The following is a 15,025-nucleotide window of genomic DNA, read 5'->3' as shown; positions in this document are numbered from 1 at the left end:
TGCTATCTTTGAAGCAACTTCAGTGCATAAAGTCAGTCTGCTTAGTTTGTCATATCTGTTGCCATCTCACAGAAATTTACTGTTTACATTCAGAGTCCAGCCAGAACCTCAACGATTTTAAATAGAAGTTCAGAAATTCCTCCACAAATTCTGACGCAGTTGCTGCAGCACAGCAATTTAACTATTGCATAGATATTGCATTGTATACTAATATAGTATATTGTGTATGTGTAGTATGTAGATACACACAAGATAGCGACATTGTCTAATTCAGTGAAATAATAAAAAAAGAGACATTGTACGTAAATATATGTGTATATACGTTCTTCACATCCAGAGAATAAAACAAAACCATTTACATTCAAACAGCAGTGTGAAGTCAATGTGTCAAGACTACCAAAGTTAGATACAGTACAGTATAAACAAAACCTACAGACATAGTCCTCAATACTTTTGTCATACTTTACAACATTTTACCAAGTGTCATCGGGGACATCACAAATCCTTTGGAGAGTCATATGAAAACATTTCACACATAAATACACAACTTAAATGATACACAAGATTTACTACATTTACCAAAAGCCTATGGCGTTTCCACAAATCTGAAATTAATTTCATCAATGATTATGAGGCATTACTACACAATAAATGACTATTTATGGATACTTTATAGCTTTCCCATTGTACATGAATCACGTGCTGCAAAGCAGTACAGCGTCAACCATACATGCAGATTGTATTGTTTATGTTTAAATGAAGAAACTGTCCTGCAGATCTGATATGATAAAACTACAAACTGTATGTCGGATATTAAAGCCTGATCTCACATAGAATCAATACAGAATGAATACTGAGAACATATGACGCAAACTGATTGGTTTTGCCTCAAACATTAACCACTTACTAATAATGTTTCTTAAAAATATGCCAATTCATAGTTTAGTGTAGAAATAAGTGCTTTAAGTCACAGCTGTATTAAAGACTGACAATGGAAACATACAACAGTTATCATACATAAATGAATAGCCAGCAATGTAAATGTATTGACCTTTTCATTGGTGGTTATTTCAGATATCCATAAAATGTTTCACAAATGAATCTTATGAAAGAGTTACTACCATTCAATAAAACACAGACAGTGGTTGAATGCTTTCATGAGCATACTGTACTCATTTATACTGTATATATAAATCATGCATACGCACACTCACACTTGTCCTCTTTGCAGAAATGTTAGATTTACAAAATATTTACATTGACTGATAGTGACGTGTGTTCCCAGCATTATGGAAAATGTGTTAAAATGATTTACAGTGAAGAGAAAAAAAAAAGACAAATAAAAAAAAGAAACAAAAGTTCAAAGAAGGTTCTGTGATGTGAATGAGCACTAAGAACACACATTTAAAAATGAAGTAAATGCTTTCAAACTGTTTTATCAGTACACATTTTTACAATTTTTAGTGTTTTGTGGTGTAAAATGTGACAAGTTTATCATGTGTACTTCTTAATAAGGCTGTGTGCAGACTAGCATTAGCACTGTGCTAAAGCAGAGGGCTCTTTCCAAAAAAGAAAATCATATACCTTAACCCTTAATGTCTTCTTTATACCTCACTCTCGGGGAATAAAATACTTTTAGCCTTTAAATAAATCACAAAAAGAAGAGTAAATTGTGTGTTTTCATCCCTGGTCACAAAATATCGACATTCTATCAAATGTCACTGGCGTCCTATACAGAAATATCAGAAATAATAGTAGTAAATAGTAAAACTACCAGGCATGGGAAGGGACCATGGTTTGTAAATTCATAACCCTGCATGTATAAAAATTGCTCTAAACCAGTGTGGTTAAATACAACACCAAGAGCTCCTCTACAAGTGTCAATATGTGATGATTTAGGGACAAGAGACCCCTTAAACTAGGTGTGTTGTAGTACCACAACCTTGTAAGTATTGGAGACTCCAGTGGCTTTGACAAAACATCAGTATTTCAACCCTGGGAATAAGAGTAGGCTAAATTAATGCATGCATTTTTATCCACTAATCACTATAAAGATTTGGTTCACTGAGGTAAGAAGGGTTTTGCCCCAGCTAGGATTCATATCAGAGTAACTGAGAAAGCACCAGTCAGACCTAAAACAAACAGGCAGTGGAAGTTTTGGAGATTTTTATAATTTGCTCATGCATGAAAATAACGAACGTCATTCCTTGACACTTCACACAGATCTAATGCTTCTTCTCTTTTGCCATTTTTAATTTCTTCAGTGAAGCAGGACACGTTAGTGGACATTAATGTTGCTTGCTTCATTTGCATCACGATTTTGCCTGGTTCTATTGCACTTTCCATTTTTTATGTGCAAACTGATTATATGATCACTGAACTCAAACGTTCATACTGGCCTTAAGATATTGTTTCGCAGCATGACTATCCTGTAAAAAGACGGGGACAAAATGCAAAAGTAATCCCACCTATATCGGGATTTAACGGTCTGAAGTTTCTTACAAATCCGTAAGCTTTTTAGTACAGATAGTACGCTTGCTAACATTAAGATACAGATTCAGTTTAGGTAGAAAAGAATAATGTGTACTGGCTTCAAAGAAGATGAAAGTGACGGTTGCACTATAAAGAAACAGAAACATGGCTTTGTTCATTACACAAGAGGAATTACATCTTTGTCCTCTTTCATGCGAACATTAATAATTCTGGTCTTCTTCAATTTGATTTAATTTTCTTCCTGCTACGGTACTAGAAAAAGCAGCACGTCATCCAATTAACTTCCTGTATTCTGTCTGAAAACTGAGTACTGTTGACATCTTAATTATTTTTAAATGCTTTAAGAGGGGTAAGGATAAAGACAGCAGTATAAGTAAATGTGATGTGTGCTTAAAGGAGCCAAGTCTTTAAACAAATGCTGCATTTCATTTGCCTTGGAAGTTGCACATCAGAGTGGGGTGTGATGTCACTCCCGAGCTGAGTGCATCCTAGCGGCGTTCTGCTCCTTCGCAAGGTAGAGCCATTCATGCATGACTAGCAATATAGCGCTTTGCTTATTTTATAAGCTGGAAAACACCACTGCTGCATGTTCACACACAAAACGTGGTCAATGCTCTGAATATGGCTTATTCAGCAATATAGGCTTTACAGATTACATGCACTGCTATACTGGATTGTAAAATCGTTATTGGTGGGAATTCTCTAACCTTCCGAATTGGAAGTCAGATTTGAGGGGGGTGTTCCAGTTAAAAAACAAAAAACTAACTTTTGGTTGGGAAAATTCCAAGTTCAAATGAAACACACCATTGGCTGTCAACATTCAAATGTGGCTTCTCTTTGCTAATATTCTGTAAACATCGCAACCATGTGGCCTAACTGATGCACACGTTAGTAAGGATCACTTGAGCAGGTGCAAACATCAGCATGACTAGAAATGAAGAGCGTGAGCTAGTGGTGCGAACCAAAATCGCCTGCATGAACTGCACACACAGGAACAAACACTGAAACAAAGAAAAGTTTCTGTGCTGCTGGCAAGTTATAGCAGTATTTAATTTTGAAAATAAAAAAACAAACATGTAACATATAAACCTTTCATAAATACTGTATGTTATTTAATCCATTTGCATTTAATAAACAAGAATATGTTGATAAATTAAGTTTAACATGTGAAAGATACAGATATGTTTAATACTTCAATATGCACATGTTAGACGTCCTATCTGATTCATTATTGATAATGAAAAAATAAATGAGGCAGGCAAGATTTCTTGGTTTGGCACCAACTGTGTCAAAAGAATTTACAGTGTAACCAAAGGCCTTTTGTGCACAACATGAACCCGCGAGGATAATCAAGCAGTCAGTAATTATTGATTTAAAAATGATTTAGTCAGGCTGAAAGATGTGAAAGCATCGTAGTCCAAGTAAAGCAGTTCAGATGCAAATTGTAGACAAAGCACAGCGCAGGAGTAGCTGTATCAAGCTCACCGTACAGTACAGTTAAAGGACCTGTGTTGGTGTGGATAAGAAGTCATAATTTCCTTCCCTCACTCGTTTTCCTCTACGTATCTATGGGAAGTGGCCAGTTTTCCCGGATGGCGAGCTCCAAGCATGTGGCAGATTTTAAGGGTGATGGTGGGATGGACAGAGTCTGAGAGCACCGTTTGTGTCAGGCGAAGGGGCTGTCTGACTTGAGTATGGAGGCATCTGAGTCGTGGCAGCCTTTGCCGTTCATGTGTTCTGAGTGACCGTCGATGCTGTAGCAGCCCTGTACCTCAGTGATGGAGGAAGCTGTGTAGGAAGCTGAGCGCAGGGCATCCGAGTGGTTTCCTATGCTGCTGCCAAACTGGATATGATACTGGTTCCAGTGCCGCCTCAGAACAGCTTGGACCTGACCAGAGGGATCATATATCAGATTTAGCTGACAGGAAAGCTTACAAAGGTGATATAAAGCCTGAGAGTTCAAGTGATAAGCCCAAAGTAATTTTGCATAAGATGGCAGAACAAAATACACAAATAAATATTTAGATGTTTTGTTTGGGTTTTTTTGCTTCGGTTTTTGGTTTATTTTTTGGCACCCGCTTCTCCATGCACATCTGTGAAAAGTCTAGGGTGACTTTCTGACAATTACACTTTTGTAAAATCTTAGGACAACATTGGTAAACAACAGTTAACAGAATTCTTTTAACCTTCAAGGGCCGGTATCCTGAAACTTTTACAGCAGTGTCCCTGCTGCAACACCTGAATAAAATTTCTAGGTCATTAGCAAGACTTGACTATATGCCAAGGTGGCAACCCCCCAACCCTACTCAAGTATATTTTAATAAAACTGTAAGTTTAAAAAAAAAAATTCTAAAACTACTTTTATTGCACAGTGTTCATTCACTCTTAAGCTGCTGTAACACAAATCAGATGGCTGAACTGCCACATCAGCCTACAGTCAAGTTCTATAGAGGTAAGGAACTACTAAATTTTATTCAGGTGTGTTGCAGCATGGACACATGTAAAGATGTCAGGACACCGGACTGGAGGACTGGAGTTCGACAGCTGTGCTTTAGACAGAGCCAAAGTTAAGGTGAAGTTTTTGTCTTAATGTTTATATAGGCTAAAAGCTTTCTAGCTCCAATTGTGTAAGCATGAAACAACTGATTATCACATAGTCAGTGAAATAGTTGACTCAAAGACAATTAATTGATAAAGCGGTATAAGAAATTCATTGATGAATTTCTTAAATGAAGATGATGATTGTATATTATCCGAAACTTGAAAAGTTGAAGCAGTAGTAGAAATAAAAATTGATAAGCATTTTCACATTTTCTGATACTCGGGGAAAGAAAATAGGAAAATATTCCCCTGCAAAGGACTGCATTTCTTCTTTTATCTGTGCTGATATGAAACCTTTAAAATGACTCACAGACATGATAACACCACTAAACAATGGACGTCAGATAGACGTTCAGATAATGTCTATATTGGGTCCATTGGTCCATGACCGATTCTGGACATCTATGCGATGTCCAAACAAGGTCCACAGTTTTGGCGTCTAACCATGACCCAACCTGGTCGTTATTATGATGTTCAACATTTGAACTTTAGACTGGGTAATATTTTTGGAGGTCATGTGGATGTCTATGATAGGTGCAGGAAATTTACATGATTAATAAATTTAATATTTTTTTATTTACAAATATCAAAATTGTTGTTATCAACATGATACATATAAATATATGGATTACTTGATTACACGATTTATTGTTTGTTATCTTTTTTTTTGTTTTGCTTGTTATTTTTAAATGTTCCAGTTTTGCTTTAACTGTTTTATTTATTTTAATTAATTAATCATTTTAATTTTTTTAATTTTAATTAACTTATTTGTTTGTACTATAAATATTCCATACATGGAAGTCATACGGACATCAACACAAGTATAATGGATGTAGACAAAAGACGTCGCTTGTTGTTACCAAACAACCCCTTCAGCGGACCAAAATTATACGTCCAAAAATGACTTCTAAAAGACGTCACTTTGCGCAGTGGGATATGCCTCTTATCACCTTAATCTATGAGAGAAAGCACATCTGTTTATTTCCCACAATTTTAAATGTGATCTTAAAATGACTTCAGCCATTGGGACGTGATAGAGTCTCAGGAGGATTGTTGGTAAGCAACCAAGAAACAGCAGAGACATGGCTAGCCTAGCTTAAAGCTAGAAGTACCAAGTAACACAAGGACTTTAGATGCTTTAGTTTATGCTCGACGAACAACGGCAGGGCATCATGGAAATTTTTTGCACAACTGTAATAAATTCGAGGGTAATTTGAGAGTCTACCTAAACTCTAAAATAGTGTGCTGTTATGCTAACCACAGCATAATATTGATGTCTTCATTTTTTGGATGGTAATTCACTACTTGAGACTATTTAGACAACGTTTCTAGTAGACAATGGCAGATGCAGTAAGCATGTACTGAGGTTGGGGTTTGGCCAAGGCCTTGGGGACTTGGGCCAGGCAGATCTCAATGCACTAATGAGAGGTGAAAGAATTGAAAAAGAGGGAGGAAGAGAGGGTACGAAAAGGAGAACAAACAGCTTGTAGGTTAGTAGGGCACATATATACACACAGAGAACCAGGGGAGGGGTGCTTCTGTTTTCTAGTTCTTCATTAGATTCTTGTGACACAGAGACACTTTATTAGGGACATCAATTCAACTGCTATTTTGTAAAGATGCCTTATTAGTCAAACATATGGCAGCAACAGCATGTAGGCATTCAGACTGACAATCTGCTGAAGGGTCATGGTTGTTGGTGCCAGACGGGCTGCAACCTACACAATCATCCGTAGAGTTTACAGAGAATGGTCCGAAAATAGAAAATATTGACTGAGCAGGTGTTCTCTTGGAGAAAAGGCCTTGTTGACTTCAGATGTCAGAGGACAATAACCAGACTGCTTTCAGCTGATGGCAACCGTCACTCAAATTCATTCATTACAGCTAAGGGATGCAGTAGAGTATCTCTAAACGCAAATACTCCAAAACTTGAGGCAGACGGAGTGCAGCAGCAGATGATCAGTTTTGGTAGCTAAGAACAGGAAACTGACTATGTTTCACACAGGCTCACAAAAATCAGACAATGGAAGACTGAAAAAGATTGAATAGCATCAATTTCTGCTGCAGCATTTGGATGGTAAGGTCAGAAATTGGTGTAAACAACATGAAAGCATGCAAACAATTCAGGCTGCTGGTGGTGGTCTGAGATATGGAGTGAGATATACTTTCTTGTCACAATATGGGCCCCTCGGTGCTAATTTCACAGCCAGACTGTTGTTGCTGACCGTGCCCATCCCTCTATTGCCACAGTGTGCCCGTCTCCTAATACCTGCTTCTAGCAAAGTAAACATGAGCTCACTGTACTGAAATGGCCTCCACATTCACCAAATCTATGTCTAACAGAGCACCTCTCGGTGATGTCACATCATGGATGCGCAGCAACAAGTCTGCAGCAGCTGTGTGATGGTTCCAGCACACTGGTGTATCTATTTCATGAAGAGTTGAGGCACTCCTGAAAGCAAAACCTGGAACATGCATGACCCATTTCTTCACATAGCATTGTTTATCTTTCACTGTAAATTCTCTCTGAAGCTCTCTTTGAGAAAAACGTGTTTTGATTAAAGCATTGTTCTATTGTGCCTTACTGAGTCAGTGTTTCTGAGTACAGAAATAACAATGACACTTTTTCTTTGAGCGTATAATGAGCACAGGGTTAGGACACACTATGGCAGTAAAATCATAAGATAAATATCAAAGGGAAGTTACTTAGTGGATCTTGTAAACCATTCTCTTCAAGTCAAGTACTGTGCAGACCAATTACCTGCAAAATTGACAGTAATCAGCATGTAGCTCATGGCTGCTTGCTAGCAGCATAATTTTCAGTCTTTGGAGAGCAATACTTGTGTCTTTACTCAACAGCTGAAAGCACAAGCCAGCTTGGGGCATAGATTCAGGTGATTTTATTTTAAAATCTTTATTGAGAAATTGCTTCTCTGCTGTAATTGACCTTCCTTTAATCTACCGTAAGCTCTCTTTTTCTTCAGTTGTAACCACAGGGAAAGCAAGTAGAAACAATGCATTTGCAAGCATCCAGAATCATAGGTTTTGATTTATTTTTACCATTTATTACTAAATGCTCAAAGATGATGTAAGCTACTTTAGTAATTCGCTGACCTGGACTGAAGTTTCTTGGGTTGTAGAAAATGAAAGGTAACATTCCTAAACGTTTGCAGCACCAGCATTTTCTCTTTTTTTTGGTCTGACAAAAAAGTAAGACCTTTGAACAAAGGTGTACTTTGGACAGCCCATTCCAAGAGTTTTTAATTTAACATGCTAGATTATTCTCTAGGGTATCTTTGCTGTAATTTCATTCAGTGTAATCAAGCTGGTAGCCTGAAATGTTATGACTACATATTAGTTTCCCCAACATTGGAAGAGTAGCACCGGGGGAATGACCCTGTCAACGCATGACCCTTCTCAACCATGAGGTCAGCACAAGTGTGGGATAGGGTGTGTACATGTGTTGAAATATCAAAAAAAAGAATAATAAAAGGGCATAGCCCCGTCTTACTTCTCCATTGAAAAAGCAGAAGATGGTGGCCACAAGCAGACCCTGGAATGAAAAAAAGAAACACATTAAAAGAGAGATGACATACAGCTTGCTAATTGGTCTCAGGAAAGTCGTTTGTAGACAACATCTTAGGGTCTAAAGTGCTGTGAAGCAGGGAAGCTTAAGAGGTCAAAGTGAATACATTTTGAAAGCTGATTCAGGCTGTTACTCAAGACATTTCCCTGCACTGCGCACACTGGGACAGCTCAAGATGATCAGATAACGCTTCATCAACATCCAACGGATTTCAGTCTCTTTCAGCTCAGATAATTTGTGCCTTACTTCCTGCTGTTCATGCCTGGGCTAGACAAACAAAGTCTTTTCTCTGGCTAATAAAAATGTTTGACTCTTGTTAAGAGCTAGAAAACAATGAGGTTAATGTCCATTTAACTAATGATTTTATTAAAATACATGTCTCAAGCACTGAACGAGACAAAGCAATCAATTTTCATAATAAAATAAATATGTATGACAGAAGGTTAAAGACAAACAGAACGGTTAAAGACTGCCGTAGATGCCACAGGCAGTCGGCTTCCTCTGCTCTATATGAATGTGTAGAAATGACGAGAATCCCCTCAAACCTTCACACTGATTAATAACCAGTGTCTCACCTGGTAATGCATCAGTATGTGCATGATGTAGTCATATATTTCCGAAGAGACCCGTCCCTCTGGCTTGTAGGGAAGCAGGACGTACTGAATTCCAAGCAGAGGGACCAGGATGAGCGTGGCTCTCACAGCTTTCATGTACAGACTTGATTCTGCTTGATGGGTCACCTTCAGTTTGGTGATGAGAACTCGCACGATGTTGAGTAGAAAGAACAAATTAACCTAAAGGGGGAAGTCATATATAAATCAGCATTACAGTCTAGTGTTTTGATAGGATGTGAAAACAAGCAATGCCTCAAGTATAAGAGCATAAAGAGCAGTATGGCACTTTCTTGGTGACACGCTTGTTAGACACCGTTTACTTGCTGCAGGTTATTCTTTTTTGTCCTCCTCTTGAGGAGTTTCCTCAGATTTTTTTAAGGGCACAATGCACATCATGCTGATTCCTCTGAAAATAGTCTGGTACAAGGACTGGACTGAAAATGTTGAAAGACATTCAGCCCGGAGAACTATTGCTTAAGACCACTTCTAAAATATTACAAGTACTTCTAGCTCATTGGAAGCAAAATATAAAGAAATCAAAACTTTTGCACAGTACTGTATTTGAATTATTAAGAGACTACAAAGCTTCTTTTATGCATCATTTCTTTAAACACGTCAATCCTAACAAGACAAGTGTTAACAAAAAATCAAAGAGGAATGTTTGCTTTTTCTAATAAGTTTCCGTTACTGCAGTATTATAAGACACTGAGTCTACTTCTCATACACGGTAAGGTTAGGAAACCTACACATAACATTTTAAAGGATGTTGGAGGCTGAACATTTAGTACAGACTGTCCTAAGGGACCAGCGTTCTCTGAAGCATGCTCCAATGTGCTGATTAGGTGAATTCCTAGAAAACAACATAAGCTTGGGGACCAGTGGGGGGATTCTCAAAGGGGAAGATGCATTGATTTCACAAGACAAACACATTTATGCATGTTCTGAGACTGTCCTGTTCACAGGATCCCCCACAGAGTCCACTCAGAGGAGGACAAAAGCAGCTTATTGTACTCTTTGCGCAACAAACAGTGTGGCAAGAGAAACATGAAACAAATCAGCTGGTTTATTCTAGCAAATAGATATATAGTGAATTACTTGTTGAAAGTGATTGGGGTTAGGAAAGAAAAGAAGTAGCATTCTTACCAAAAGAGCAGCACAGATGGGGCCGTGGATGATGTAGAGCAGTGATGTTTTTGAGCTAATCCAGCAGCTGCAGAGGAGAGCAGTACGAAAAAGGTTTACACAACAGTAACGTTGCATCACTTAACAGCAAATCTATCACAGCAATCTGTGGGTTTCCTTAAAAAAAATATTATACAGGAGAACTGCTTGCACAAGCATTGGCGTTAACTCACTTGTCGTTGTAGTAGTAGCTCCGAGCGACGGCATGTATGGTGGCTGGGATAAGAGGAAAGCCTGCAAAACAAAGTGAGCAAGTTAGGTAAAGAAAGACCCTTCAGTTAGAAAAATGTAGTGATTAGCTGACTGATATCCTCCTCTTACCCCATCCTAGGAGATAGTACCACATCAGATGCTGCTTCTCAGCAAACACGGCCACCACGATGAGAGTGTGCAAATATATCCCCTCACACAGCATCCAGAAGTAATTACAGCCAAACAGGTACAGGTGAATAAACTGGGACACTTTACAGCTCGTCTGAGGAAAGAAAACACATAATAAATGTGGATACCAGCTGCTGTTTTATAGCAATTGATTTAAGTTTAATATTAAACTAGAATGACCGGTGTAATGGTGCACATTAAACTAATAGAGACATTTGTGAGGCTACAGTCAAGTGAATCGATACAAATGATAAGAAACTGACTGGATTCCTCTGCATGACCTCCTGGTTGTTGGCCACTGCACTCAGCAAAATGATGGTGATCACAGAGTTCAGAACAAAAGAGAAGAAGAGGTTTTTATGAAGGGTGATCCTCTGACAGCTCAAACTCCTGGAAAAACACAAAACTGAAGTTATGCCACAACGCTTTTATGTTATGCACAGACCGAGAAGCATCCGTCTATGGAAGTCGCTCATATAACAGAAGTTGACTCACTTGAAATGGAAAAAAATTGCTAGGGAGATGAGGAGGGAAGTCAGAGACAGCCCATGTCCTATGAGGGCAAGGTAGAAAAGGTTCATTGCAGTCTGAGAAGAAACAAGAGATGGAAATTAGGTTATCAGGCTGTAATCTGATTATCTTTCTCCAAATGGCTACTTGACTAAACATCAACATACATCTCAGCATTTGCACTGAAAGGCTCTTGAAAATGTTCCATTTGTCTTTTAATATTTATAATTTTAAGCTAATGGGGTTTTTTATGAACCAGTTACAGGAAATTATAATATAGTTTCTCCTTGTGTCCAAGGAGAAAAATACAATATTGATGTATTTTTTAAAGACTTTAAGAAATACTTCTGAAGGCTTTCATGAAGGAGTTTTAAAGTTTTTCTTTGGACTGCTTGGACTAGCTGCTTTTTTCACTATTTTTTCACTCAATTTTCAGTCCTTGTACCTGACCATTTTTAGACAAATGTTATTATTGTTGTTTTTAGCAAAGAAATTAGATGTTATCTTTAGTTTATTTGTTACTAACAGCGTGTTGGCTAAAAAAACAACAAAAAAAAAACATTATTCCCATCTCTTTAGCTTGGATTTACTCACGATTTATTTTGAACCTTTACGTTGGCTGTCAAACACAATTTTAAAAACAAAAAAACAAAAACAGTATTGCTTATGCAAAGAAAGTGCTTTTGCATGAACACAGAAATACCCAAAGAAAACTAAAAGAGGAAAACTTGGCATAGCTCAGCAATGTGTGCAGTGTGTCCTTAAGAAATCTGAGGGAACATAAGTCCTGACACAGAACCTGAGAGATGCATCCTGGTCTTTAATTGATCTGTCTGCTGTTACTGCTGTTACATTTAGTACGTTTACAGAAATAATTTAAAAAATATACACAAAGGTTTAAAAAAGCAGAACAAATTCCAGCCTGTATTTGGTCACCAAGCAGACATGCTGTGGTGTTCAGAGTGTGCAGAGCCCCTCACAACCACATCACATGGCCATCAAAGCCATACTTTTCCTATTGTTGATTATCTAACATATAAACTCAGTCCTACCTACTGCCATTTTCAACCTACCATTCTGCCTTCTACAGTGTGCTCATTGCAGCGGGTGTAGTTGGTCCATGTCCTGTTGCTCTCCGGATGCAGAAACCATTGACCACTGTCAGTGCAAATCTTTGTGACCATCTCTGCAGAACAAAAAGTGGTAAATAATTTAAATGTATTATTCTGATTTTTCCAGTAGACGGTAGAGGCAGATGAAAAAGAAAAACATCAATATGGATGGAGCTAATGAAAACATCAATTAGAAGAATGAAATCTAATTATAAACCTGCACATCCTGTTGACGGTTGCGGTTGACTGAATGTGGTTAAGAAGTCCCCAGAAGCTTAAATCAAATTTACTGTAATAAACAGTGAAGTATTTACACCACTCCATACACGCATAAGTTAATAATCACACACACAAAAACCCTGCCTCATTAACAGAAGGAGCTGAAGTCAGTGATTTAATACACATTTAATACACAAAAATTACAAATGCTGCTTCCTGTGTTAATACTGAGAACAGAGCTTTTCTGCTTCTTGGCCATTTGCTGTAATTGGTATTTACATTCAGTGTGTGAGCAGAGTGTGAGGTATAGTCTTTGCTTTTTTCACTTAGAAAGATTCAAGCTAAATTCTGAAGCAAATTTATACATGAAGAACAGTCATTAATCATGAAGAGCTCCCCTCAGCCTGCGAAATCTGTTACATAATACCTTTTGTGGTTCTGGAGAGCTTTAACCTTGGTGATATAATAAGTGTTACTCGGTTTGGGCTTTTGTTTTTTTTACTAAAAGCCTTCAAAGTTATGAATGAGGACCTGAAAGCCACAACAAGGAATAATCATCAGAGTAATTTGTCATCTGTAAATCTGCAGGTGGATGAAGAAAATTGGCTGCTAGAAGCTGCAGATCTCACCGGATGGATCAAAATCCTGGAAGTAGTCCGGGCAGTGCTGCTCGGATGTAACTCCTGCTTTGGTGTCATCCCAGCAAAGCCAGCCGTCCCACGTGCGATTGCACACAGGTTCTAAAAACACAGACATCATTTTAAGAGCTTTTTCGCTCTTCACATTTGGAACATTGCAAACTAAGAATTGAAGAATAGATTTATAGAATTTTGAAAGTGGGATTCTCTTAACCAATTTCAATCAAGACAGCTTTACCTTGTCTGCTGTGGGTATTTTCTTTCATTAACTTTTGATAGCACTCAAACTGGGCTGTAACTATCTTGTTCCTGGTGACCGTAATGTCATCGTAGACACTGGTTGAAGCCTGCTGCTGGGTTTCATTGATCGCCAGACTTGCCTTCACCATAAACTACAAGACAGGCGAGAAAAAGTAGAAATCCACTCATTTTTTTAAGCTTTACAAAGTAGAATGAGAGATATGTTATGGTACAGTGCAACAGAAACCAAGTAAAAGAAACGAGTGTATAAATTCTCGCTCAGTGAGAGGGTACAAAAAGTACTGTTGGTTATGTTTAAAATGAGTAAAGATGTCTCCGAGCCATCTTTGGTTATGTACTTGCGAACCCTCTGGTGATGCATTAGTCTAAAACAGTCAACACATACTACCAAATGCAGGAAAAGGGAGTCATACTTAGTGATTCATTAAAGTCAGTTGCGCTGCATGGAAACTATGACATCTATGCCGAAGTATTGGTGCACAGATGTGTCCAAACTCCAACCTGAAGCTGCATTTTTTGTCCTTTAAAGGATAACATCAAACATGAACGGCCTAGCAGTACATAACTCTCTGAGGTAGAATTAAAGGCGGTTGCTGTATTTATGAAATTTAGATCAGTAAGAACTAAACTGTGTCTTGTGTGCATTTTGGCTGACCTACCGCTGCTGGATTACACAGCAGTATGAGCGCTACCATCCAAATCTGTCCAAAGCCATCCAGCTTCCTGTCAGCCATTTCAGAGCTGGACGATGATTTACAAACTGCAGACCTGCAATGGAAAGCAAATAATTAAACATTAACATTAGATAATCATTAAAATGTAATAAAAAGTCCTCATAAAAAAGGCCCTTCTTATATATAAGATGACACTGGAATGACACTGAATAATCTAAGTGGATAAGAGTGAGTTGACCTTCGCTAAATGTTCATTAAGTTTCTGTTTTTCCAGTTCGGCACATCAGCTGAGTTAGAAAATTTACTGAATCATTAAATACAACAAATTTATTCTGTGACCAAAAGAAACTTTGTAACAAGAACTTGGCCGAATCAGTTTTAATACCGAGGATTAACTACAGCAAAGCACTGTACAGTATGTTCTCCCAATAAACAGCAATATAACATGCCCTCGCTCTCCATGTTAGGTCAGCTTGGAATTACAGGCTCCTGTGATGTAGCTTTTTGGCATAGTATTCAAGGGAACGCACAGCTGAAAAAATAAGCAGCCGTAATCAACCCAACAAAGCCGTATCAATCAAAGGAAGTGGTAAAAGTCTTGTAAGCACAGTACAGGCTTAAAATCTCCTGTTCCTACTGCCGCGTGTGTTTTGTAAGCCAAACTTCTTTTGCTTTGCAGTCCATCATAAATTCTGACAGCACTTATAAATCTGTTAGTGGGTGCAATGTTGCACCTCATCAAAGCAGAATCCCA

The 15,025-nt window shown here is 38.1% G+C and overlaps 1 protein-coding gene across 1 annotated transcript in view; it reads right to left on the bottom strand.

The window, feature by feature from the left end:
* Positions 1 to 296: 296 nt before the first annotated feature.
* Positions 297 to 15,025, bottom strand: part of calcrla (calcitonin receptor-like a) — a 29,913-nt gene continuing 15,184 nt past the window's right edge. The window contains exons 2-13 of the mRNA XM_006793711.3: positions 14,257 to 14,365; positions 13,575 to 13,728; positions 13,328 to 13,438; positions 12,441 to 12,553; positions 11,353 to 11,444; positions 11,121 to 11,247; positions 10,798 to 10,951; positions 10,650 to 10,710; positions 10,438 to 10,504; positions 9,256 to 9,474; positions 8,606 to 8,647; positions 297 to 4,381 (exon numbers count right to left, since the gene is read on the bottom strand). Of these exons, the coding sequence (XP_006793774.2) occupies positions 4,160 to 4,381; positions 8,606 to 8,647; positions 9,256 to 9,474; positions 10,438 to 10,504; positions 10,650 to 10,710; positions 10,798 to 10,951; positions 11,121 to 11,247; positions 11,353 to 11,444; positions 12,441 to 12,553; positions 13,328 to 13,438; positions 13,575 to 13,728; positions 14,257 to 14,331 (1,437 nt within the window). The 5' untranslated portion in view covers positions 14,332 to 14,365 and the 3' untranslated portion in view covers positions 297 to 4,159. The remainder of the gene's footprint in view (positions 4,382 to 8,605; positions 8,648 to 9,255; positions 9,475 to 10,437; positions 10,505 to 10,649; positions 10,711 to 10,797; positions 10,952 to 11,120; positions 11,248 to 11,352; positions 11,445 to 12,440; positions 12,554 to 13,327; positions 13,439 to 13,574; positions 13,729 to 14,256; positions 14,366 to 15,025) is intronic.

The sequence above is a fragment of the Neolamprologus brichardi genome, chromosome 16, assembly GCF_056152115.1.
Source record: "Neolamprologus brichardi isolate AB-2024 chromosome 16, ASM5615211v1, whole genome shotgun sequence".
Lineage (NCBI taxonomy): Eukaryota > Metazoa > Chordata > Actinopteri > Cichliformes > Cichlidae > Neolamprologus > Neolamprologus brichardi.
The sequence above is the reverse complement of the archived record's forward strand: the minus strand, read 5'-3'. Positions and strand labels throughout refer to the sequence as shown.